We start from the raw sequence: 25,442 nt of genomic DNA on the forward strand, positions 1-25,442 counted from the left end.
ATCGATCTCTCCCCTGTAACAGCTGTCAGCACAGACACACAGGTATACACACACAGGTCTTCGTGATCGATCTCTCCCCTGTAACAGCTGTCAGCACAGACACACAGGTATACACACACAGGTCTTCGTGATCGATCTCTCCCCTGTAACAGCTGTCAGCACAGACACACAGGTATACACACACAGGTCTTCGTGATCGATCTCTCCCCTTGTGTAACAGCTGTCAGCACAGACACACAGGTCTACACACACAGGTCTTTGTCAAACAGACCCCTGTAACACAGCACAGACACACAGGTATACACACACAGGTCTTCGTGATCTCTCCGCACAGCATGAAGCTGAACACCAGCTTGTCTTCAAACAGACCTCTGAAACAGGAGAAATGTTCTTTCTGCCTCTGACGGCTTTTTTTATAATCAGATACAATATATATCATATATCACACAAATCAGATACAATAACAATAACAACAACAAAACTTTATTGGCCATTAAAATGAATACATTAAAACGGAAAAATGCATTGACACGTCGAACCTGCCCGTTACAAACCTGTGTGTCTGCTTACTACTGTGATCAAAGTGTGTACGATGAAGTCTTCTGGCCTTTCCACAATAAGTGGAACCATTTTCAAGACCCCAGGATTTAAATCTTCCCAATTTTCAGACTTTAGACTCCCATCTTTATTTTCCCTTCAGATCCGATATATTGTGACTTTTGAGGTTACGAAAGGGGGATTCCATCTTGGAGGTTAAGGAGACAGGTAGCAGAGGTAGGTAGTTACCTGGCCACGTTCTTGTAGATGCACATGGTGGTCTCGTCCAGACAGATCTGCAGCCGCTTCTGAAGGTCTGGGTTCTTCTCGCTCATCTCTATGGTGTTGTTGAACAGCTGCACACAGGTACACACACAGGTATACACACAGGTACACACACAGGTATACACACAGGTATACACACAGGTATACACACAGCTATACACACAGGTACACACATAGGTATACACACAGGTATACACACAGGTACACACACAGGTATACACACAGCTATACACACAGGTACACACACTGGTATACACACAGGTATACACACAGCTATACACACAGGTACACACACAGGTATACACACAGGTATACACACAACCATACACACAGGTACACACACAGACACACACAGACACACACACACACACACACACACACACACACCCATCACCCAGACACACACACACACACACCCACCCACCCACCCACCAACACACACACACCCACCCACCCACACACACACATCACTTACCTGCTTGAAGTACTTGAGAGAGAACTGGTACATGGGGTCAACCTCCCCCATACTGGCTACCACGAAGTACATCACTGAGCCGCGCTCGGCCACTGACCGGTATTTTTCTCTGGCAAGCGAGATCTTCTCCTCCGTCTGCTCCGCCTCCGTCAGTCGCTGAGTGATCACACTGGACGTCACCTGGCACACAGGTAAAAACAGGTGTGAATTAAATGCTGGTACACAGGTAAAATCAGGTGTGAATTTAATATTGTCACACAGGCAAAAGCAGGTGTGAATAAAATGCTGGTACACAGGTAAAAACAGGTATGAATTTAAAGCTGGCGCAGGTAAAAGCAGGTGTGAATTCAATGCTTTTACACAAGTAAAAACGGATGTGCATTCAATGCTGCCACAGGAATAACCAGGTGTGGATTTAATGCGGTGACATAGGTAAAATCAGGTGTAAATTTATTCTTGTCGCACAGGTAAAAACAGATGTAAATTTAATGCTGGCACAGGTATAACCAGGTGTGAATTTTATGCTGCCACAGGTATAACCAGGTGTAAAGTTAATGCGGTGACATAGGTAAAACCGGGTGTAATTAAATTTTTGTCGCACAGGTAATAGCAGGTGTGAATTTAATGCTAATACAATCACCAGTCCTTGTCAGATATGACATTTATGGGTTTTATGTATGAACATGTATGTAATATGAGTACTTAATTAATGATGAAATGATGCTGTTATTAGTATGCATTAATTGACAGAAGTAGACTCGTATCGCGAAAAACATTATTATTGATTCGCATGCCTGTTGGACCATGATTATGGGGCCTGTACTGTTACCTGTAGAGCCGAGTCTCCACGCACTCACGTGCAACAGGTGAAAAACCTGAATGTCCATTTTTTGTAAGGTGAGCTGTTAGACTTGTGTCGCCAGTCACCTAAGCTGTTAGCTTCACTTGCCCATTGAACATGTAAGCGGCAAGTCGGGGAAGATTCTTTGCTCTATTTTTCATGATATGTTTTCGCTAAGGAACACTAGTATGTTTATGAATAAGCATTCTTAATATTCGCTGCTATGTTAACTTAAGTGTTTATTGTACTAGTTCTTAATCTGGATATTCTGAATAGTTGTTAATGTGTGGATAAATAACTCGGACATGGATGGGAATTGATATTAGTATTGACAGTAGTTATTTAAGAATTCGTGTGAGTGTGGTTGAATGTGGAGTGTAATTACAGCCCAGGGTGAATGATGAGTGAATTAGTGTGTGTGTTATGCCTATGGAAATACTGACTCAAGAATTACTTTCACAGGAGTCTTCCCAGAGACAGAAGATGGAATTCGCGAGAGCTTGTCTGAACATTCAAGCAGACGCATGAAGAGATGAAGATGCACGAAGCAGAGCGACGTGATCTACTAACCGGACTTTATGGACCACGCCAGGAGTCGCCGCGTCGGCTGGGTGATGGAGAAACAGATGAACTACACTACGCTGTTCTGGTGATGGGGTAACACATTAATTTACTCATCTAGAACCCTGGGCGTATTGTGTATATGTGTGTGAATCCTGAGCGTTTGATATTATGTACATGCTTTACCAGTGAGCTATATAAACATATTGAGCTCCACGTTTTTTCTTTTATTGTTGGAATGAATCGGAGGAGAATAACGAATGCGTATAAATGAAATAGTAGCCTTCTGACTGACAGTCGGTATTGTAGATAATTCATTCCTGACAGTCCTCTTTAGGGATGCTGACCCACCTTGGACTCGTTAAGGGTGTTAACCAGCTCCTCGTTGTCGAGGATGTTGCCCTCGGACTCAAAGAGCAGCTTAAGAATCCTGTCCTCAATGGTCTTGAGCTGGTTCTTGTCCGCGTTGATCCGCACAATCAGCTGGTTGCGCTGCTCCTCCAGGTCGGGTCGCTCCAGTCGCACCACGTCGCTATACACACAGTCACACTGGTTAACATGGGGATGATGATGATGATGATGATGGTGATGATGATGGTGGTGATGGTGATGATGATGATGATGATGATGATGATGGTGATGATGATGATGATGATGATGATGATGATGATGATGATGATGATGATGACGATGACGATCAGCTGGTTGCGCTGCTCCTTAAGGTCGGGTCGCTCCAGTCGCACCACGTCGCTATAATGATGTTGATGATGATAAGAATGATAACAGTCAGGTTACCTGAGCAGCTGGTCCTCCAGACCGGACTTGGTGACGGTGAAGTTGATGATGGTGACCTTGATGCACACCTCGGGCAGGTAGTGTGGGTTCGACATCTTGGTTGTCATGTAGAAACGGAAGTTGCGGTCGTAGTCGATGTCACTGTCACCCAGTCGGATCAACAGGCGCCCACCCTGTCACACACACAGCCACCAGTGACAGCTTTAAACATAAAACCACCCTGTCACACACACAGCCACCAGTGACAGCTTTATAATCATAAAACCACCCTGTCATACACACAGCCACCAGTGACAGCTTTATAATCATAAAACCACCCTGTCACACACACAGCCACCAGTGACAGCTTTAAACATAAAACCACCCTGTCACACACACAGCCACCAGTGACAGCTTTAAACATAAAACCACCCTGTCACACACACAGCCACCAGTGACAGCTTTAAACATAAAACCGCCCTGTCACACACACAGCCACCAGTGACAGCTTTAAACATAAAACCGCCCTGTCACACACACAGCCACCAGTGACAGCTTTAAACATAAAACTGCCCTGTCACACACACAGCCACCAGTGACAGCTTTAAACATAAAACCGCCCTGTCACACACACAGCCACCAGTGACAGCTTTAAACATAAAACAATGGCCAGTTTCCATTGTTGACGTCAAGTCGACCCCATTGTGACCTTGACATTTGATGAAGGTCAACCGCACTGTTACCATGTGTAGAGGTCATCAAGGCCTGAAAGTGGGTTCAGCTTTCCACCGCTAGCTTCTCACATATAAACAACTCTGTGGTCAGTGTTTTGTTTAGACGCCAACAGTGCGGACAAACACTACTCATTGTATGTATCATCAATTACTTTGGTGGGTCAACATTACCTGCTATTCAGACTTGGTCGTGTGACAGACGTTTTCTTCCACACGAGATTACGTTGATTGTCTGACGAAGCCGTCAGGCTGAGTTAGACATCAGCTAATCGAGTTGAATCTCTGATAGTGTTAATGACTGACACTTATATCAACAGTTGAATCTCTGATAGTGTTAATGACTGACACTTATATCAACAGTTGGGCGGGGGTCAATGTGTTTATAGAGAGGGTTGCACTGTTTGTGAACGATGGATTGTGTGTCAGAGCCACTGACCGACATGAAGGTCTGTTTGAGCAGGATCGGCTCGAGGGCGGGGTCGAGGAACTCGCCGACATCCTCCATCAGGACAGGCATGCCGATGCGGATACAATTCTCCAGCGTGCGCAAGAAATGTCCGTCCGACAACTTGACGACCTTCAGCCCGTTCTTCACCTCACGGTTACGGATCCAGCGATTGGCCTGTAAGACAAACGTTCACTGGATGATGCGACACTCACAATAACAATTTGGGCAATACAAAAAACTGACTGTTATGATGTTTTTTTCACATCGCTTGATTTTGAAATAAATTAAACATCTAAAAGTAAACTAAAACATGTTGTAATTCAATCAAGTTTGCGTTTTAATGAAACAGATCCTGTGATTGGTCAGAATGCCCCAACTCATTAAAAATTACCGGTCATTAATTGTCGATAACCACTCGCTAAAAAATCCATTAACACCTGCTGGCGAGGCGCATTGATACAGCCTCAACTAGTCTCGGTTAGCTTTGAGGGTCATTTTACAAGTAGGAAATATGAAGGCCAACGAAATACCGAGACCAAAAGGTATGCGAAGTGATGACGTCGAATACGTGACGTAAGTTGATGCATGAATTCTTCCGGACTACGTCAGTCAATTCCAAAGATCGCTTTTGTGATGAAAAGAATATAAAATTTCAAAAATAAATTTTGATTTAATTAATATACTTACCAACTCACATAGATAGCATTAACTTCAGTTAAAGTGCTAGGACACTGAACTACGCTTCACCCCAAAGGGGAAGCAACCCCCTAAAAAAGAACGGCATTGACCTATAACCCAAGCTATACAAGAGTCGAGGTCATACCGTCACGTGACCTATCACGCGTGACTCGACCGCCGCCGTGTTGGAAACTCACTCCTGCTGAAGTGATCTGTTCATTTTTAGGGAAACCCTAAGCAAAACTTCGTTTTGTGATAAGACTGGAAGCACTCTTACATGGCAACGTGGGAAAATAACTCTGAAACAAAAACCGTATGCCATACAAGGCATGGTCCTTGATGGTTATTTACACTACCGGTGTACTGCGCCTGCGCAGGATGTATACCGGTGAAACCCATTCCGTATTGAAACATATAACCCCTTAAAAAATTTGCGGGGCAGGCCGGGAGGGAATCCAATATGTGAGTTGGTAAGTATATTAATTAAATCAAAATTTATTTTTGAAATTTTATATTAAATTACATATTCTTACGCAACTCACATAGATAGCAGATTGCTAATTTAGGTGGTGGGCAAATGAACTCACAGTTAACATCTTGCAAGTATCTGGCCTGTAGCTACAATAGCTGGCAAACCGAAATTACTGTTCTGCCGAGCACCAGATACGTTCCCTGGAAAACATAAAAAGACATCTTCTGCAGAAGATGTCTAGTAGATGTGTATTAAAATAGCGGGTACTTAAAATACCCCGCCGATAGAAAACTCATGACTATGTCCTTGAACGGTCAATGAGCTGCATTCATGACTTATGTAAGTCTCTCAGACTTGAGAACAGATAAAGAAGAGGCCTACACTCTGACCTCTTGAGCCCGTGCTGCCTGAAAAGGGAGGACTGACTGCCCCCCCCCCCCCCCCCCCTTTTCCCTGCCACCACTGTAGGCATTGCCTAATCAATGTGGCAGTCCATTTAGCTAAGGTTGACTTCACTAAATCATTGCCTCTAGAAATGTTGATGGAAATAAACAAAAGCCTTTGTTCTGGTGATCTAAACAGATCAGTTTGTTTGTTTATTTGTTGCTTAACGTCCAGCCGACTACACAGAGCCATATCAGGACGAGGAAGGAGGGGATGAAGGGGGCCACTTGTCAAGCGAGTCAGAAATATATTTAAACTCGAAATGTACAATTGGTTAAATATGGCTCTAGCAGAGCCAAAATATTGCAAATTGGTAGAATTGTATTATCGGATCTGGTTACCCCTGTTTCTGCTTATTTGTCAGAAATTTTGAATTAAACCTAAGCGCTATAGATCAGTCTTTCTCCAAAGAGATGTCTAAAGCAAAAACCAGACAGAAAATGCACTTACTCGCACTTCTCTCAGAAGCTACTAGAGTAAGTATGACGGCTTCCCGTATTTAGAATAACAAGGCTAATTTGTCAAGGATTAAACAATCCGAACTCAAAAACTCCGAAACTAGGAGCAAATCCCAAGCCGGGACTGGAGATTTGCTTTCAGCCAACCAAAGGGAGGTTCCCTTAATCACGCTGGCTAAAAAGAACCCAAGTGAAAAAATGTTTTGCGACCTAGCTGTGTCAGTGCAACTGATATCGCATAAAGTCTTAATTCAGAGACGTGGGAGAAAATTCGGAAAGCCAGGATAGGTGGTTCGCCACCCGCATTGAACGGAGAGAAGTGGGGTTCTTTAAAAGTACGCCAATTGTTCCAAGCCAGTCAAAGTGAAACAAAAACGAAGACGCTGAACCCCTATGGAATCTCTAGACCAAATCCAGAGTTGAGGCAGAAGACCCTGAGCGTCTCGATGATTCCCGTACAGTAGACACCCGTGTGGTTCGAGTGTAAAAAACGGCGCCTTCTTGCCAGCCTAAGGACTGGCAAACAAGATTGAATGGGCCCATAATGTGAGACCAACAGGCCGCTCAAAGTAGAATCGAGAGTATTATCCGGGAACAGGGAGACGAACATTTAGCAGAAGGTGATAGTACCGAGAGGCAAAACTTCTATCAGCGGCTTCTCCAAATTCACCAGAAGGAGTAGAAGCGCGTAGCGAGATAGAGTCCAATCCAAGTGGACATTCCTGGCCGACCGACTAGAGTCTGCCAAGCCATAGAGCCTCTCAGAAAAGTACTTCACTGCTAATAAGGATTCGTGGTGGTAAAAGCCACATCAAAACCTCGCATGCTCGCTGTGGCAGTGATAGGGAGCGAGATGCCACCCCCTGCTTCTCGTGATAAAAGACCACTGTGGTGTTGTCCGATTGAATCAACACCTGTTCTCCCCTGACAAGGGGAAAGAATTCCACAAGAGACAGAACTGCTTCGCTGGTGGAGAGAGAACCAACGGGAACGCCCTGTAAGAGCAGTGGTGTGAGAATCCAAAGATTGGTTGTGTCTGTGAACCAGTCAAGAAAAGACACTAACATGTTCCGGCTCTTCATTTGATTGCTTATAAAACGAAACCAGAGCCCTGAAGATCTGAATTAAATAAAAAGTAGCCACTTCCGATCTATTTTGTATATCCAAAGGTGGAAGTAAACATAGGCACGATCTATATAAGTGACCCAAAAGGAAGGGCCCCAGTGCCTCCCTCAATAAAGTGAGAGTTCTAATCGCCCCTCCAGCCGCTGTGGGAAAACACAGAGGCAGAGAGAAGAACGCTAAGACTCCAGTTGACAAGTGCCAAGAGTATGCAAGAAAGCGTGCTATTGTTTGCCCACTGAACCCTACCGCTAAATCGCCTCGAGGAGATAAAGTGGTGGGTATTTGGCAACGTGCCACACCGAGAAGAAGATAAAAACCAAAGCTGAGAACGGCCAGCTTAGCGCTTTTCTCTGATAAGAAAAGCCGAGGCGTGCCGTGGGCTTTTCCTTTTGCTGTGAGATTCTCTCTGTTAAAGAGTCCGCGTGCAAAGAGGAGGATTCGCAAAGAAAAACCCTCGAGCAAGGAAGAGATTTAAGTCTCACCGACAGAACAATACTGTCGGCCGAGGCCTTTTCCCAGAAGAACAGCAAAGCTAAGCCCTTTGAATATGTGTCCCGACAGAACACAAAGGCATCCCATCCCGTGAGTACGAAACCGCACAAGGGAAAGAATGAATCAAAGTCTTGCACCAAGACGATAATAGAAAGAAGTGCGGCCACGATCTTCCACAGCCAGGAGATCATTGTTCTTGGAAACAGACAGTTTCTCCTTGCTATGAACATTAAAGATGTATGATCGACAAGTACGGTGCAACCGGAAGCGGTTCCGTAGTACGAAGAAAAGAATAAACTAAGTTCTTAGGCTTGGTGTAACCTAGGCCTACGGATATCGCTCAGCGAGTGAAGCGTTACTTGCGCGGGTGACGCAAGCGAAAGCAACGCCGCATCGCTGCCCACAAAGGAAGTGATGGAAAAGGAGAATCATATGAGAAAACTTCCGCAAGTTCAATTCTAGAGCCAGACAAGAAAGCGTCCCTGCGTGTGTAAGCCGCATGTGCGTACAACCGTGCCGCGACTGACATTTGTTCGGCTGAAACCTTAGCCAAAGAGGCCAGGAGTCATATGAGGACGTCTTTCACGCTAGCGTCGTTTCGAAAATCGAAAGGATTCAACGACACCGCGACCGACCGCGAAAGAGATCGAAGAAGTGTCTCTGAAAGAGACGCAAGTTCCAACGAGTATCTTCCCGTCTCCCCCAAACCAAGTAATGCGCCTTCAGAGTAAGCGCAAGCTTTGTCCAACGATAGACATCCTCCCTGAGATTAGCCAACTCCGGAGTGACCGGAAGCGGTGCACCCGGCAAAGCGTAAGTCTCAATAAGACTGTGATGACGACGGGAGAGAGCAAACTTGCGTGAATGAAACGAAGTGCTCGCTTCCGTAACTGGTCTGAGGCAAGCCATGGCTGAGCAGCATCAGGAGCCTGACCGTGTGCAGCCAGTAAAGGCACAGTATCCACAGGCAAGCTATTCTCAGAACCCGAAGTTCTAGCCAGCACCTTGGAAAGTTCGCAAGCAACAGAAGGAGACTCGCTAAAACGATATCCCTGAACTTCCGTTAAAGCAGGGCGGAAATCACACACCACTGAGGGTGGTGGTGCCGCAGAGCTTGTCATAGCTGTCACCCCTTCAGCGAAGTACTTGGCAGACACCTGAGCTGCAGTAACCATAGCTGGTTTAAGTTAGAGTGACAACTTGCCATCAACTTCCTCCTCAGAAACTGAATGAGAATCATCGAACTCCGAATCTGCTGAGGCTGGACCGTGAAAGTCGCTGTGACTAGCTGCGTCACTAAAACGATCCACCACAGGCGAGGCTGATTGCAAAACAGAAGAACCGTGCAAAGCCTGCCCGAAAGCAGCTTCCTGCCCAAAAGGAGGAAGTTGAGACATGTACACATTCACCGAGACATAAAAGTCTGCCCGTGAGTACATCTGTCTCGTTGTCCGGTGTCAACCCCCCGTGAGTTCCGCTTGCTAAGAGCGATAGCCTCCGGGGAGTCGAACTTTCACCCCCCGGCCGTGGCGGGGGGGCTACTAGTTCCGGCCCAACTTGTTGTCCGGTGTTGACCCCCCGAGTTCCGCTTGCTAAGAGCGATAGCCTCCGGGAAAGTCAAACTTTCACCCCCCGGCCGTGGCGGGGGGGCTACTAGTTCCGGCCCAACTTGTTGTCCGGTGTTGACCCCCCGAGTTCCGCTTGCTAAGAGCGATAGCCTCGGGAAAGTCAAACTTTCACCCCCCGGCCGCGGCGGGGGGGCTACTAGTTCCGGCCCAACTGGAACACTTTCACCAGAGAACCTGGCTACCGGTGAACCTGACTAACCTGTAGAGCGTGAACGCTCCTCGTATGAAGTAAACACACTCCTCTGCGTGCACGTCAGCCGAAGTGACTGTGCATGAAGGCGGAACCTCGATGCGTGACAACAAACTGCGTCGCCCACTCCCGCCGGGAGCGAGCGCAAACTCGACGAATGGCAACATGTTATGCATTTGGGTCGAAAACATCTCAAAAAGGGAAGAAAAATTATCTTAAACACAAGTATTCTCTTTCCCACTGCGTTTGTCTTGGCTGAAGTAACCTAAATTTAACCTGCTTCAGCACGATTGGACTCATAGGGTCCAAAATTAACAGACATTCTTTCTTTCTTCTTTATATGGTGTTTAACGTCGTTTTCAACCATACAAGGTTATTTAACAGACGTAATAGTTAGAGACTGAAATGGTAGTGCCTTTGCCTTTCTCTTTATGCGAAACGTAAAAGGAGAAACCTCAGCAGCTACTGACTAGTCTGTGGTTTCTAATTCTCCTTGTCAGCCATTGCTGACAAAAACCAGTCTGAGATATGATATTGATAAACAACAATCAGACCGAACAACGGAGAAAGAAAGAAACGCAAGCAAAAGCAAATAAATTAAAACGAGCTCACCCAAACTTGTGCATGAGAAGCAGGGACCTGTAGACGGGGTGAAACACTGTCCAGAAGACAGTAGGCTAAAAGCCTGCAGCGTAGTGTAAAAAGCGTCCGAGCTATCTGGTAGCTGAAGTAGGAGTGAGTTTCCAACACGGCGGCGGTCGAGTCACGCGTGATAGGTCACGTGACGGTATGACCTCGACTCTTGTATAGCTTGGGTTATAGGTCAATGCCGTTCTTTTTTAGGGGGTTGCTTCCCCTTTGGGGTGAAGCGTAGTTCAGTGTCCTAGCACTTTAACTGAAGTTAATGCTATCTATGTGAGTTGCGTAAGAATATGTAATTTAATTTGTTTTAGAGTTTGGTGTCCAGAAACCCGTCAAAAAAGAAGGGAAAATGTGTGTGAAAGAAAACAAAACAGGAGCAGAGTGATACGATAGGAATACAGAGACATATTTTTTGGGACTTGACCCTTGCAGGTAGGTGGACTGAAAGTAGTGTGTGAACAGAACAGAACCAATTCTGTCTGTTTACAACCGCATGAAAGCAGGAAAGAGATCGTCGTCAGATTGAATTACAATAACATTAACATGCTTCCATTTGAAACTTCTCGGTCTTCATCGTGGATTGACGCCCTCCCAAAGTCTAATTGAAGCCCTCCATCGCTTCGCTCCGTCGGACTTCAATTAGCTTTTGTCGGGCGTCAATCCCCGATGAAGACCTCGAAGTTTCAAGGGAAGCATGTTAATGTGTATGTGCTTGCCCTTGAGTAGCTGTAAGATTCTGTGTCTTCTGTCCGTTTATGTGTCTTCTGTCCGTTTCTGTGTCTTCTTTCCGTCTCTGTGTCTTCTGTCCGTTTCTTTGTCTTCTTTCCGTCTCTGTGTCTTCTGTCCGTTTCTTTGTCTTCTTTCCGTTTCTGTGTCCTACGTTTATTCTATGTAGGGTTTTTCTAACATATTTTTGTCTTGGTGATTTTTTATTGATTTGCCGCCATCTTGTTTCGGCCGCCATTTTGTCGTCCATCTTTGATGTTTATGTTTTTAGGACACCTTTGATGTTTAGTTTGATGTTTCGAATTCTAAGTTTAGTTTTTTCTTTTCTATCAGTTTCCACCGCTCCGCGCTTCTCGCTCCACGCTCCGCGCTTCTCGCTCCATGCTCCACGCTTCACACTCTACTGTTCTGCACTCTCACTAAAGCTAGTCCTTTCTACTTCACATTTTAGCTTTAATTCACTTTCTAAACTTAGATTAGTTTTTCCGCCACGCTCCGATATAGGTTACTTAGCCTCTCCATAGATTTATGTTTAGCCTTTTATATATTGATATTATGAGCTGATTCCGAATTACCATGACATCGACAAGTATTCAATAAACTTTAATTAATTTTCCAATTCTAGTGTTCGTTTTGTTTTGTGAGCGCGTCGGTTCTTTATAGCACCAAAATTACATCCTCCAGAATTTATATAAGCCATCACAGAATCTTACAGCTACTCAAGGGCAAGCACAGTGGAAACTTTGATATTTTTTGGAACATTTTGGATTGTTTTCGACAAAGAACTTTATGAACTTTTGTAGGCCTGTGATTAGGGCCACTGACTTTTGAACTTCTTATCCTTACGAATCTTGTGAAGAGATCATGAACCTTTTGTCTTAAAGGAACTGTGTTTCGTATCTAGCGAACAATATTTTAATTTATTTTTGTCGGGCCCAGAGCAGAGCAACTTAGGCATTATTTTAGGTTTGTTGACCATAGCATTGCACACTTCGTACTTCGTATTTTCTTCCCCTCTAGTGAGTGACCCGAGGTGTGCCGTTTTGAATTTTGTTTCTCTATATTTCGCAAGTCTTTGTTAACCTCTACGTTTTCACTTGACTTAAAATATGGATGAGAAATTACCTTCTCATGAGAGTGCCGAGCTATCCCCTTACACTTTGAAGGTAGAGAGGGATGAACATTTTGCTTCGGACACTGATAGTCGTAAGAATGAAGGCGACCGTGATGGCGCTCAGGGAGAGTCTCTAGCTGAACCCACTCAGACCCAAGACACTTTGAATTCAGATAACTTTCCCTCTCAAGCTGAACATTCTCCTACACAGGAAGGTTTAGGAACTGAGCCCTCCCAACAGACTGCAAGTGCAGAGCATCTCGCTCAACGAAGTAGAGAAGAAAGAGGCCCCGCCATTGTTAGGTCTAGACTTAATGCTGAGGTGAGGGAACTGTCAGACAAGTACTGGGCCCTAAGCCGAGCTCATAAGAATATGTTCAGCGAGTTGTGCACAGCCTTTAGGGGAACACCAGACAAAAGGAGAGTCCTTAAAGTTCATAAGATTCTCCTCTGTGAGCGCCTAAACGAGCTGAATGTAGCGAACTCGAGGCTTTGTCAAGTGGCTGAAAGTGATGTAGCTATAGAACAGGATCTGAGCGATATGCACATGCAAACGGAGACGCTCAACGAGGAATACCGCAGTCTCTTTCCCAAGTTAGACCCGTACGCCTCCAGCTCGGACTTGACTTCCACAGTCGCTTCTGGAGGTGCTAGAGAGGTTTCTCTAGATGCTTCTTTGGCGGTTAGTGCAGCGAGATTTAGGTCCCAGCAAATGGTCGCAGATGAAAGGGCCAGACAAGAAGAGACTCTTTTGCTTTTAGAAGAGAAGGCTTCTAGGACCATAGCTTTAGCTGCTGAGAAGAAGGAAAGAGAGTGTGCTCGTTTCGAGAGAGAAGCTCAAGATGAAAGGTTAGCTTTGAAGAAAAAAGAAAAGGAAATTAAGACTGCACTAGAGAGGGTGGAGAGAGAAGGCAAGATGCAAGAAGAGCATGACGTTTTTAAGATCATTAAAACTGACATAGAAGACCAGCAAAGGGCTAGAGAAAGATTCATGCCCCAACTACCTCGTGACAGCCCCATTGATAGGTACCTAGGTACTCACAACCCCCTGCATGTAGGTACCCACTCAGAGAGCATAGGAGATGTGGCGGTAGGGTATGATAGGCACACACAGCACACACAAGATACATATAAGCCTGCGACAGCCGACACCTACGCCCGCCCGCGTCACCAGCCGGCAGCCAACACCCTCGTCTCTGGGCAACATCAGCCTGCGGCAGCCAAGCCTGGACTCCCGCCACTTCAGAAGCCCACGGAGGTCAGGGCTTATGCCCCTTCGCATCTCCAGTCGGCCGCCGAGGATATCCGCGACACTCTTCGAGGCATCTCCAGGACCCTTGCCCAACCTGTCTCCGCTTTTCACCCACTTCCAGCAGCGGTCACAGCCACGGCTCCTACCACTACGACGATGACTACAGCCACCACGATGACGACAAGAGTCGGAGGCCAATTCGCGACCTCCTTTCGGCCTCAGTTTGTCAAAGCTGAGATTCCAAGCCACGAAGATCGTCCTCGCCAGATCTACGCGCCTTCCCGCTTCCCTCACAAATCCCTCAATCCATCAGCGAGACCTTTTCCCGGGCCTTTCCCTGGTCCTTTTCCTGCCATGACCTCCCGAGAGTCTCCGACCTATGTGCCAAACTTTGCATATGGGCCTTCTGTCATGCATCCTCCCATGCAAACACAGCAATATGACCACGCTGCAAGCTTTGCTCCTGACACTGACTACACACAGCATGGTTTTCAAGAGGCTCCGGTCACGAGCCCTTCAGACTACTACGGGCAAGATGCATACCTTCCTCAGATGCAAGGCCAGCCAGCGCTCTCCGAGGGTTCTGCCCTAGCTCGTACTCTAGCTGATGCTCTCCTGATCAACAGGTTACCGACGCAGGAGCCCACTACGTTTTCAGGAGATCCTTTGACGTACCCTCTCTGGAGGTCCTCATTCACTCTTTTGATTGAGCGGCAGGGCGTTTCTGCAGAGGAAAAGCTCCTCTACTTGGAGAAGTACTTGGACGGTCCGGCGAAGGATGCGGTCAAGGGACTCTTTCTGATCAGGGATGCCCAGGCCTATCAGCAGGCCCTTCAGACGCTGGAGGAAAGATTCGGCAGTTCTTTCGTCGTTGCCAGAGCCTTCCGAGAGAAACTAGATGCATGGCCGGTTATCAAACCCAAAGATGGACAAGCCCTCCGCGCCTTCTCGGACTTTCTTGGACAATGCCTTGTGGCGAGCCGAGTGATAGGCCAGCTACAGAATCTGGAAGACCAAGCCTATCACAAGACACTCATGAGCAAGCTTCCAGATTGGTTGGTGAGAAACTGGGTGCGGAAAGTAAACAAGACCAAGAACGAGAAGAAACGCTACCCTACCTTTGAGGAGTTGTCAGCTTTCATCAAGACAGAGGCAGACATCCTTTGCGAGCCCCTTTTCTCCTCCAGCAAATCTGCCGCCTCTTCCACCTCGCAGACCGCCAGTTCAGCAGTCCCCAAGAAAACATCGTACAGTACGGATTGTTCTACTACATCTGCATGTCAAGAGTGTGACAGATGTCAGCACCACGCTAAAACTGTCCTGAGTACGAACTGCGACGAAGTCTGTCCCTTTTGTACCGTTCGTTTTCCGACCAGCTCTTTTTCTCATCCTCTACTCAGATGCCAGAGGTTCGATGAGATTCCCGTTGAGGACAGGAAACACTTCATGTACGAAACGTCCTTGTGCTTCTCCTGTGCCAGAAAGACTGACCATAGAAGTGTAGACTGCACTACCAGGGCGATATGCGACAAGTGCCAAGGCCCACATCTCACTATGCTGCATGGAGCGCCTAGCTACAGGAAGAAGATTCCCAATCAGCAACGGAATGCACGGGGACCGCCAGATTCTTCAAGGTTTGTCTGTATCAGTCAAGATGCCCGTGTTTCTGCCTCTGGATCAGCATTCGCGACGACCAACAAGTCAGACAGACCAGTCAGAGCTACCATGATTGTTCCGGTCAGAGTTTCGACGAAAGAGAATCCCACGGTAGAGCATACGACATACGCGCTGCTTGACACCATGTCTTGCATCTCCTTCGTTACTGAATCTTTGAGTGACAAGCTGAACACTCATTCTGAGCCAGCGTCATTGAGGCTGAACACTATGACTTCTCAGAACACTCATATCGAATGTCAGAGAGTGACCGGATTGTGTGTCAAGGCCCTCAACTCCAATGTTTCCCACAACATGAAAACGCTCTACACGACGGACCATCTCACCAATGACACTGAGAACATACCAACATCAGAGACCGCTCGTAACATCAAGCATTTGAGTCATATTGCCAGCGAGATTCCCCCGTTGCTCGAAGGCTGCACTCCCGGGTTGTTGATTGGCTACGATCATGCAGAGCTATTCATGCCAGAGAGAGTCATCAAGGGAGACCCATACGCCGTTCTCACACCGTTGGGTTGGACGATACTGGGACAAGTGTCGCCGAAACAGTCTGTCCATGACGTGATGCACGTGTCTCTGACAGAACATTGTCCCAGCGAGTACGAAGGTGAATCAGTCGCTTCCGTATATCGCACGACACTCGCCGAACCCAGAATCTCCGACCCCCTCCATGTCATGGAAAGGACGAAGAAGACCAGTACGAAGAAGACCACAACGAAGAAGACCACGACGAAGAAGACCAGTACGAAGAAGACCACAACGAAGAAGACCACGACGAAGAAGACCAGTACCAGAAGACCAGTACGAAGAAGACCACAACGAAGAAGACCACAACGAAGAAGAAAGTGGCTTCTTCCCCAACGTAACGTTGCTGTCGGAGATGTCGTCGTGCTACGTGACGAAGCCGTATGCAGAGCAGATTGGCCTCTTGGACTCGTGACGGAGGTTCGCCCCAGCGACGATGGACTCGTGCGAACCTGCAAGCTCAAGACTGTCAAGGTCACCTCGAAGACGAGCCATTCCACTTTCTACTACTGGCGCCCCATCTCCAAGCTGACCGTGCTGGTGAAGGCAGACCCGGACACTCAATGACTTTCCCAGTGAACTTTACTGTTTTCGACAGACCGTTTGTGCATGTTTTGGTCTGACGTAATCCGTTCGCCTTTTTGACAGGTGGCGCTGTTTTGATTTGGGGAGAATAATTTCGTCTTAATGCAAATATTTTTTGTGACTTTGTGGTTTCTCTCCATTTGTATATATGTTTTTGGTTCCGCATTTTGGAACGAAAGCTCTTGACAGAGGCAAGCGCTTAATGAATTGGGTTTGTTTAGTCCTTCCCGCGTGCGGATGCCTGTGCTTATGATTAAGACGACTGAAGATGTTTTTCTTTTGTATTTTGTAGGTTGCGACTACAGTCTTTTATACTGAGTTGCGGTTTATGTAAAGGTGTAAGAATAATGTTGACACGGTATGTTGACAGTGACGGACCGACGAAATATGATGTTACATTTGTTGAAAGAACACGTGTGATTTTTTAGATTGAGACTCATTGAGAGTGCGTTTCGAACAGCTACGTTTTTGATAATGCCAAAAGGATTCTGTAACGTTTCGGATTTTTGTATTTTGAACCACGTATGAGAGTGCGTTTCGAACAGCTACGTTTTGGATAATGCCAAAAGGATTCTGTAATGTTTTGGATTTTGTTTTTGAACCACGCATGTATTCCATGATTTTTGCTGATTTTTTATGTCGACTTTTGTAAAGACTAAGATGTCTTCGAGGGGGGAATGTGAATGCCCCTGCTAAGGAGCCTTCTGTGTATTTAGATTCTTTTTGTTTTGCTTGTGTTTTTTAGTCATGCTTCTAGCTTGACTCGCATGCGACTTTCCGTGGTGGAGGCTTCCCCTTTTTCTGATCTCCTTTCTCACCTCTTTTCTTTCACTTTTCTCACTTTTGTCCCTATTTGTTCCCATCTTGTAACCACCTCTGTAGGTTCGCGTGCGGGTCTAGCTCGCTCTTTATCTTTTATTTTTCTTTATTAAGTATGAGCGTCCTGGTACGACCTTTGTTTTTGTTTTACTGACGTTAAATATTGTAACGAACTAATTTATGAACGTGAGTGTGGCCGGCGTTTTTCTGATATTGTTTTCATGTGCCTGTATGGCTCACGCTGGACAGCCTATGGAGTTTTTCCCCGGAGAGCACGGGACGCATGTTTTGCAACAGTAATATTGTAGTAACGCGCAGTATTTTTAGTTCACCTCTGTGGTGGATAGCCTGTATTCGTCGTCACTTACTGGGAAGCCGTTCACGGAACAAGATGTTTTAGGATAGATAGATTTTTTTGCTCTGTTCCGGGGCCCAGTGTTTTCTGCCAGCCTCCAGTTTTGTTTTAAGTTATTTTGTAGTTCAGGTTCAGTTGCTCGCCTTGAGTCTGTTTTAGATTATTGATGCTGTCAAAGGCGAGTATCCATTTCTGACTATGTTTCTTTTATTTACCGAATTCGTGTAATTTTCGTTTTGAATCTTTGTTTGTTATGACTTTCTGTCCGTTTCTGTCCGTTTCTTTGTCTTCTGTCCGTTTCTGTGTCTTCTGTCCGTTTCTTTGTCTTCTGTCCGTTTCTGTGTCTTCTGTCCGTTTCTGTGTCTTCTGTCCGTTTCTGTGTCTTCTGTCCGTTTATGTGTCTTCTGTCCGTTTCTGTGTCTTCTTTCCGTTTATGTGTCTTCTGTCCGTTTCTGTGTCTTCTTTCCGTCTCTGTGTCTTCTGTCCGTTTCTTTGTCTTCTTTCCGTCTCTGTGTCTTCTGTCCGTTTCTTTGTCTTCTTTCCGTCTCTGTGTCTTCTGTCCGTTTCTTTGTCTTCTTTCCGTCTCTGTGTCTTCTGTCCGTTTCTTTGTCTTCTTTCCGTTTCTGTGTCCTACGTTTATTCTATGTAGGGTTTTTCTAACATATTTTTGTCTTGGTGATTTTTTATTGATTTGCCGCCATCTTGTTTCGGCCGCCATTTTGTCGTCCATCTTTGATGTTTATGTTTTTAGGACACCTTTGATGTTTAGTTTGATGTTTCGAATTCTAAGTTTAGTTTTTTCTTTTCTATCAGTTTCCACCGCTCCGCGCTTCTCGCACCACGCTCCGCGCTTCTCGCTCCATGCTCCACGCTTCACACTCTACTGTTCAGCACTCTCACTAAAGCTAGTCCTTTCTACTTCACATTTTAGCTTTATTCACTTTCTGAACTTAGATTAGTTTTTCCGCCACGCTCCGATATAGGTTACTTAGCCTCTCCATAGATTTATGTTTAGCCTTTTATATATTGATATTATGAGCTGATTCCGAATTACCATGACATCGACAAGTATTCAATAAACTTTAATTAATTTTCCAATTCTAGTGTTCGTTTTGTTTTGTGAGCGCGTCGGTTCTTTATAGCACCAAAATTACATCCTCCAGAATTTATATAAGCCATCACAGAATCTTACAGCTACTCAAGGGCAAGCACAGTGTAATTGTTCATCTTTCTTTCAATTTGTTAGTGTGTGTGTGTGTGTGTGTGTGTGTGTGTTAGTGTGTGTGTGTGTGTGTGTGCACATGTGTGTGTGTGTGTGTGTATGTGTGTGTGAGTGTTAGTGTGTGTATGTGTGTGTGAGTGAGTGTATGCCGGTATATGTGTGTGTGTGTGTGTTAGTGTGTGTGTGTGTTAGTGTTAGTGTTAGTGTGTGTGTGTGTGTGTGTGTGTGTGTGTGTGTGTGTGTGTGTGTGTGTGTGTGTGTGTGTGTGTGTGCATGCAAGCAATACTTAGGTGCCTGCAAATGTGAACACTGTTTCTCTGTCTCCCCCCCTCCCCCCTTTCCATCTCTCTCTCAGCCAAACACTGGCCGTTCACCTGTTCCTGAGGGTCAATCATGAGGGGCCAGCGTCGCGCACGGGTGACCAGCACAGCGTTCTCTGTGGACACCTGGTCGCGCGGCAAACCGTCCGTGTTCCACTGGCGGATCTCAAAGGGGTCGGCAAGGACGTTCTCCAAGGTCAACCCCGCAGTGCAGGGAATCTTCTTGATCAAACACTGCTCAGTCCAGCTGGATACCAGTTCCTGTCTGTAATGTGAAGTTGAGGTATAAATACAGGTCTTGTGTGTAATGTGAAGTTGAGCCATAAATACAGGTCTTGTGTGTAATGTGAAGTTGAGGTATAAATACAGGTCCTGTCTGTAATGTTAAGTTGAGCCATAAATACAGGTCTTGTCTGTGATGTGAAGTTGAGCCATAAATACAGGTCCTGTCTGTAATGTTAAGTTGAGGTATAAATACAGGTCCTGTCTGTAATGTTAAGTTGAGGTATAAATACAGGTCCTGTCTGTAATGTTAAGTTGAGGTATAAATACAGGTCCTGTCTGTAATGTTAAGTTGAGGTATAAATACAGGTCTTGTCTGTAATGTGAAGTTGAGGTATAAATACAGGTCTTGTGTGTAATGTTAAGTTGAGGTATAAATACAGGTCCTGTCTGTAATGTTAAGTTGAGGTATAAATACAGGTCTTGTGTGTAGTGTTAAGTTGAGGTAATAGGTCCTGTCTGTAATGTTAAGTTGAGGTAATAGGTCCTGTCTGTAATGTTAAGTTGAGGTATAAATACAGGTCTTGTGTGTAATGTTAAGTTGAGGTATAAATACAGGTCTTGTGTGTAATGTTAAGTTGAGGTATAAATACAGGTCTTTTCCTGGTGAAGGGTGGTGAAGGAACGATCTCAATTGCATGCAGGCAGCGCTTCAACCCTTTCTTTTATGCCTCTTTTTTTTCCCTAATGTTTCTACTTTAAATATACCTGTATTTCTAAATGTATTTTAAAGAACTTGAAGGAATGTTCTTGATCACATGACACTGAATGCTATTTCAAGATAGTAGCAGGAGCATCCAGCAGTGAATGATGAGTGAAGATGCTCAATCACTGATGACAAGATGTGTTTATACCCTGCCACTTTGAACACACACACTAAACCAAGTGATGAGTAAAGATGCTCAATCACTGATGACAAGATGTGTTTATACCCTGCCACTTTGAACACACACACTAAACCAAGTGCACACACACTAAACCAAGTACACACACACTAAACCAAGTACACACACACTAAACCAAGTACACACACACACTAAACCAAGTACACACACACTAAACCAAGTAAACACACACTAAACCAAGTGCACACACACTAAACCAAGTACACACACACTAAACCAAGTGCACACACACTAAACCAAGTGCACACACACTAAACCAAGTGCACACACACTAAACCAAGTACACACACACTAAACCAAGTGCACACACACTAAACCAAGTACACACACACTAAACCAAGTGCACACACACTAAACCAAGTGCACACACACTAAACCAAGTGCACACACACTAAACCAAGTACACACACACTAAACCAAGTGCACACACACTAAACCAAGTGCACACACACTAAACCAAGTGCACACACACTAAACCAAGTGCACACAGAAAAGATCCTGTAATACAAGTCAGAGTTTGGCGGGTTATAGAACACGAACATACCAAGCATGCATCAACCAAAATGGGCATATGGCTGCCTGAATGGCGGGGTAAAAACTGTAATACACGTGGAGACCCACCTGTGTGAAAGAAAACAAATGTACCGGGGAGTTTCAGCCCATGAATACAGAGGAAGAAGAAGAAGACGAGAAAGTGTTGTTGCCTACCTGTAGACGCTGGTGAAGGCACCGTAGTACGCCACACAGGCAGCGGCAACAAACACGTCGCCCACCACGTTGCCGATCATGCCGTTGAATTGCTGAAACACAAGGAACACACTCTCTGTGACGGCTGAGACAGTGATCACAGGAGAATTCTCACCATCATCACATGCACCACACCCACAGTACAAGGAACGCACTCTCTGTGACGGCTGAGACAGTGATCACAGGAGAATTCTCACCATCACACACATGCACCACACCCACAAGCGTACAAGGAACGCACTCTCTGTGACGGCTGAGACAGTGATCACAGGAGAATTCTCACCATCATCACATGCACCACACCCACAGTACAAGGAACACACTCTCTGTGACGGCTGAGACAGTGATCACAGGAGAATTCTCACCATCATCACATGCACCACACCCACAGTACAAGGAACGCACTCTCTGTGACGGCTAGCATTACAGCCACTGGTATGTGTCTTGCAGGGCTAAATCAAGAGACTCTATCCACATATCTGTGACGGCTAGCATTACAGCCACTGGTATGTGTCGTGCAGAGCTAAATCAAGAGACTCTACCCACATATCTGTGACGGCTAGCATTACAGCCACTGGTATGTGTCGTGCAGGGCTAAATCAAGAGACTCTACCCACATATCTGTGACCGCTAGCATTACAGCCACACATGCACCACACCCACAGTACAAGGAACGCACTCTCTGTGACGGCTGAGACAGTGATCACAGGAGAATTCTCACCATCATCACATGCACCACACCCACAGTACAAGGAACACACTCTCTGTGACGGCTGAGACAGTGATCACAGGAGAATTCTCACCATCACACACATGCACCACACCCACAAGCGTACAAGGAACGCACTCTCTGTGACGGCTAGCATTACAGCCACTGGTATGTGTCTTGCAGGGCTAAATCAAGAGACTCTATCCACATATCTGTGACGGCTAGCATTACAGCCACTGGTATGTGTCGTGCAGGGCTAAATCAAGAGACTCTACCCACATATCTGTGACGGCTAGCATTACAGCCACTGGTATGTGTCGTGCAGGGCTAAATCAAGAGACTCTACCCACATATCTGTGACGGCTAGCATTACAGCCACTGGTATGTGTCGTGCAAGGCTAAATCAAGAGACTCTACCCACATATCTGTGACGGCTAGCATTACAGCCACTGGTATGTGTCGTGCAGAGCTAAATCAAGAGACTCTACCCACATATCTGTGACGGCTAGCATTACAGCCACTGGTATGTGTCGTGCAGGGCTAAATCAAGAGACTCTACCCACATATCTGTGACCGCTAGCATTACAGCCACTGGTATGTGTCGTGTAGGGCTAAATCAAGAGACTCTACCCACATATCTGTGACGGCTAGCATTACAGCCACTGGTATGTGATGTGCAGGGCTAAATCAAGAGACTCTACCCACATATCTGAGACCACTTACCTTCACGCTCTCACTCCAGCGGACTTGCTCGTCTGCGAGCGCGGAAGTGAGTTTGGACGCTCGTTTGAGGCGCGACCCGGTGGTGGCGATGTTTCTCTCCAGCTTTTGTTTCTCGGTGATGCTGTCGTCGTAAGACTTCTGCAACTCGGCAATCTTGGCCTCCACTGCTGCTAGCTTGTCCTGCTTCTCCTTCAGCGTCTTCATGGTTGCTGCAAGCTCGCTCTCTGCCTGCGCCAGTCTGGTGACACCAGGTAAGAGGGAGTTGCAGCACATCAACGAAGAACCAGAAAAGCAAATGCTTACACGACTCGTCTTTGTTACCCCCGCCCCTCCCTTCAAGGGTGAAAATCTTCTCCAGCAAACATTTTCCTGCTGTGACTCTATTTTGATGAAAACAAGCTACAGTTTGGTCATGTCGGCAGATTATCAACACATACGATTGTGTGAAATTTGGAGGCTTTTGCTCAAAAAAAGAACTGAGAAAATATCAACGTAAATCTTTTACAAACATGACCCTGCTGTGACCCTAAAATGTGACGGGGGTAAACCAAACTGGGGTCATGTTGGCAGATTATCAAACCCTTGAAGTGTTCAAAGTTTCAAAGCTCTAGCTTCAAAAACACCTGAAATAACGTCATTGTTGAGATATTATGAATCGAACATAATCCCCTGTGACCCCAAAACTTGACAAGGGTCAATCAAGCTTAGGTCCAATCGGGAGATCATCAAACGCTAGAAGTGTGCAAGGTTTCAAAGCTCTAGCTTTAAAAACATCTAAGATAATCTCAATATTAAGTTTGTATAAAACAAACATCACCCTGCTTCGACCCCAACATTTTACAATGGTCAACAGAACTGGGGTCACTTTGTGAGATCATCAAAACCTAAAAGTAGGCGTGCACACTATCTTGTTCCTGCCTCTTGCCATCTCAGAGGTTTGGCGACCACAGACAGACAGACACACACACACACAGACAGACAGACAGACACTCTCTTTTATTTATATGTATAGATAATCTGTATTGGTACGGCATATATGACGAAAGTACTGTGAATTGTAAAATGAATGCATTCACTTTGGCGGGGGAAAAACACCGTTTTTCTCTACCCTCGCCATCCCCACACCACCCCCCCCCCCCCTTACTCCCCCCCACACCACTACCCTGCTCTTCCCCACCCCACCACCCGCTTTTTCTGAAATATTATTGAGGAATTAATAGGGACATCGCTATATGGCAGACTCAAAAAGTTAGGGGAGAGTAAACTCTAAATTTAGCCAGACACCGCAGCCGTCCGGCAAGCCAAGATACGCTCCCACAGTTGAGATAAACAAAACTAACACGCGCCAGTGACGGGAAGAAAACGAGCGAGATGGCAAGTGCGATGAAGACGTAAACGGACCATAAGACTCACCAATTATTCAGGCGAGTAAAAAATGGACTGAACGTAAAAAGAGAAACCAGAGAGCCATTTTACAACATGATAATATGCAAAGAAATTTGACACCAAACATCAGCAAACAAGACGCGTGGTGGCTGACAACAAACTGTCTCACCTCAGTCGCTTGGGCTCCACTGTGCGGAAGACACGCGCGTAGAGGTCCATGGCTCTCACCCACATACACATGGAGCGGCAGGCCTAAACAAAGCAAGTCACACACTACACTTTTAGAACAGCACATCCTAAACAATGAGGCACAAACCATCAAGGAATTGGATCAGTCAAAACAAATTCTTAAAGGTGACACAAGGTCATGATGACATTTAGGTCAAGCTACCTGTGTGCATGTGCAGACATGCACTCACACATAGACACACAAACACACACACACACATGCAGACACACACACACACACACACACACACACACTCACACATAGACACACACACACACAGACACACAGACACACACACACAGACACACACACACACAGACACACACACACAGACACACACACACACAGACACACTCACACACACACACACACACAGACACACACACACAGACACACACACATACACACACACACACAGACACAGACACATACACACACACATGCACTCACACATAGACACAGACACAGACACACACACACATGCAGACACAGACAGACACAGACAGACACATACACACACACTCACATGCAGACACAGACACACATGCAGACACAGACAGACACAGACACAGACACAGACACACACATACATACAGACACAGACAGACACAGACACAGACACAGACACACACACACATGCAGACACAGACAGACACAGACAGACACAGACACAGACACAGACACACACACACAGACACAGACACACACACACATGCAGACACAGACAGACAGACACAGACACACACACACAGACACACACAGACTCAGACACAGACACACACAGACACACAGACAGACACAGATGCAGACACAGACACAGACACAGACACAGACACAGACACATGCAGACACAGACACAGACACAGACACAGACACAGACACACACACACAGACACACACACACACACAGACACAGACACAGACACATACACAGACACATATGCAGACACAGACAGACACACACACAGACACAGACACACAGACACAGACACATGCAGACACAGACACACAGACACATGCAGACATAGACACACATGCAGACACAGACAGACACAGACAGACACACATGCAGACACAGACAG

The 25,442-nt window shown here is 45.9% G+C and overlaps 2 protein-coding genes across 2 annotated transcripts in view; both read right to left on the reverse strand.

The window, feature by feature from the left end:
• The window catches only part of LOC138950205 (dynein axonemal heavy chain 6-like), a 63,567-nt gene extending 39,167 nt beyond the window's left edge, over nucleotides 1–24,400 (reverse strand). The window contains exons 1-9 of the mRNA XM_070321951.1: nucleotides 24,301–24,400; nucleotides 22,746–22,983; nucleotides 21,275–21,366; nucleotides 19,434–19,644; nucleotides 4,644–4,829; nucleotides 3,495–3,667; nucleotides 3,051–3,231; nucleotides 1,298–1,477; nucleotides 787–893 (exon numbers count right to left, since the gene is read on the reverse strand). Coding sequence (XP_070178052.1) covers nucleotides 787–893; nucleotides 1,298–1,477; nucleotides 3,051–3,231; nucleotides 3,495–3,667; nucleotides 4,644–4,829; nucleotides 19,434–19,644; nucleotides 21,275–21,366; nucleotides 22,746–22,983; nucleotides 24,301–24,371 — 1,439 coding nt within the window. The 5' untranslated portion in view covers nucleotides 24,372–24,400. The remainder of the gene's footprint in view (nucleotides 1–786; nucleotides 894–1,297; nucleotides 1,478–3,050; nucleotides 3,232–3,494; nucleotides 3,668–4,643; nucleotides 4,830–19,433; nucleotides 19,645–21,274; nucleotides 21,367–22,745; nucleotides 22,984–24,300) is intronic.
• The window catches only part of LOC138950209 (dynein axonemal heavy chain 6-like), a 165,561-nt gene that overhangs the window by 19,143 nt on the left and 120,976 nt on the right, over nucleotides 1–25,442 (reverse strand). The gene's annotated exons all lie outside the window — the stretch shown is intronic.

Source organism: Littorina saxatilis, linkage group LG16 (assembly GCF_037325665.1).
Source record: "Littorina saxatilis isolate snail1 linkage group LG16, US_GU_Lsax_2.0, whole genome shotgun sequence".
Classification (NCBI taxonomy): Eukaryota; Metazoa; Mollusca; class Gastropoda; order Littorinimorpha; family Littorinidae; genus Littorina; species Littorina saxatilis.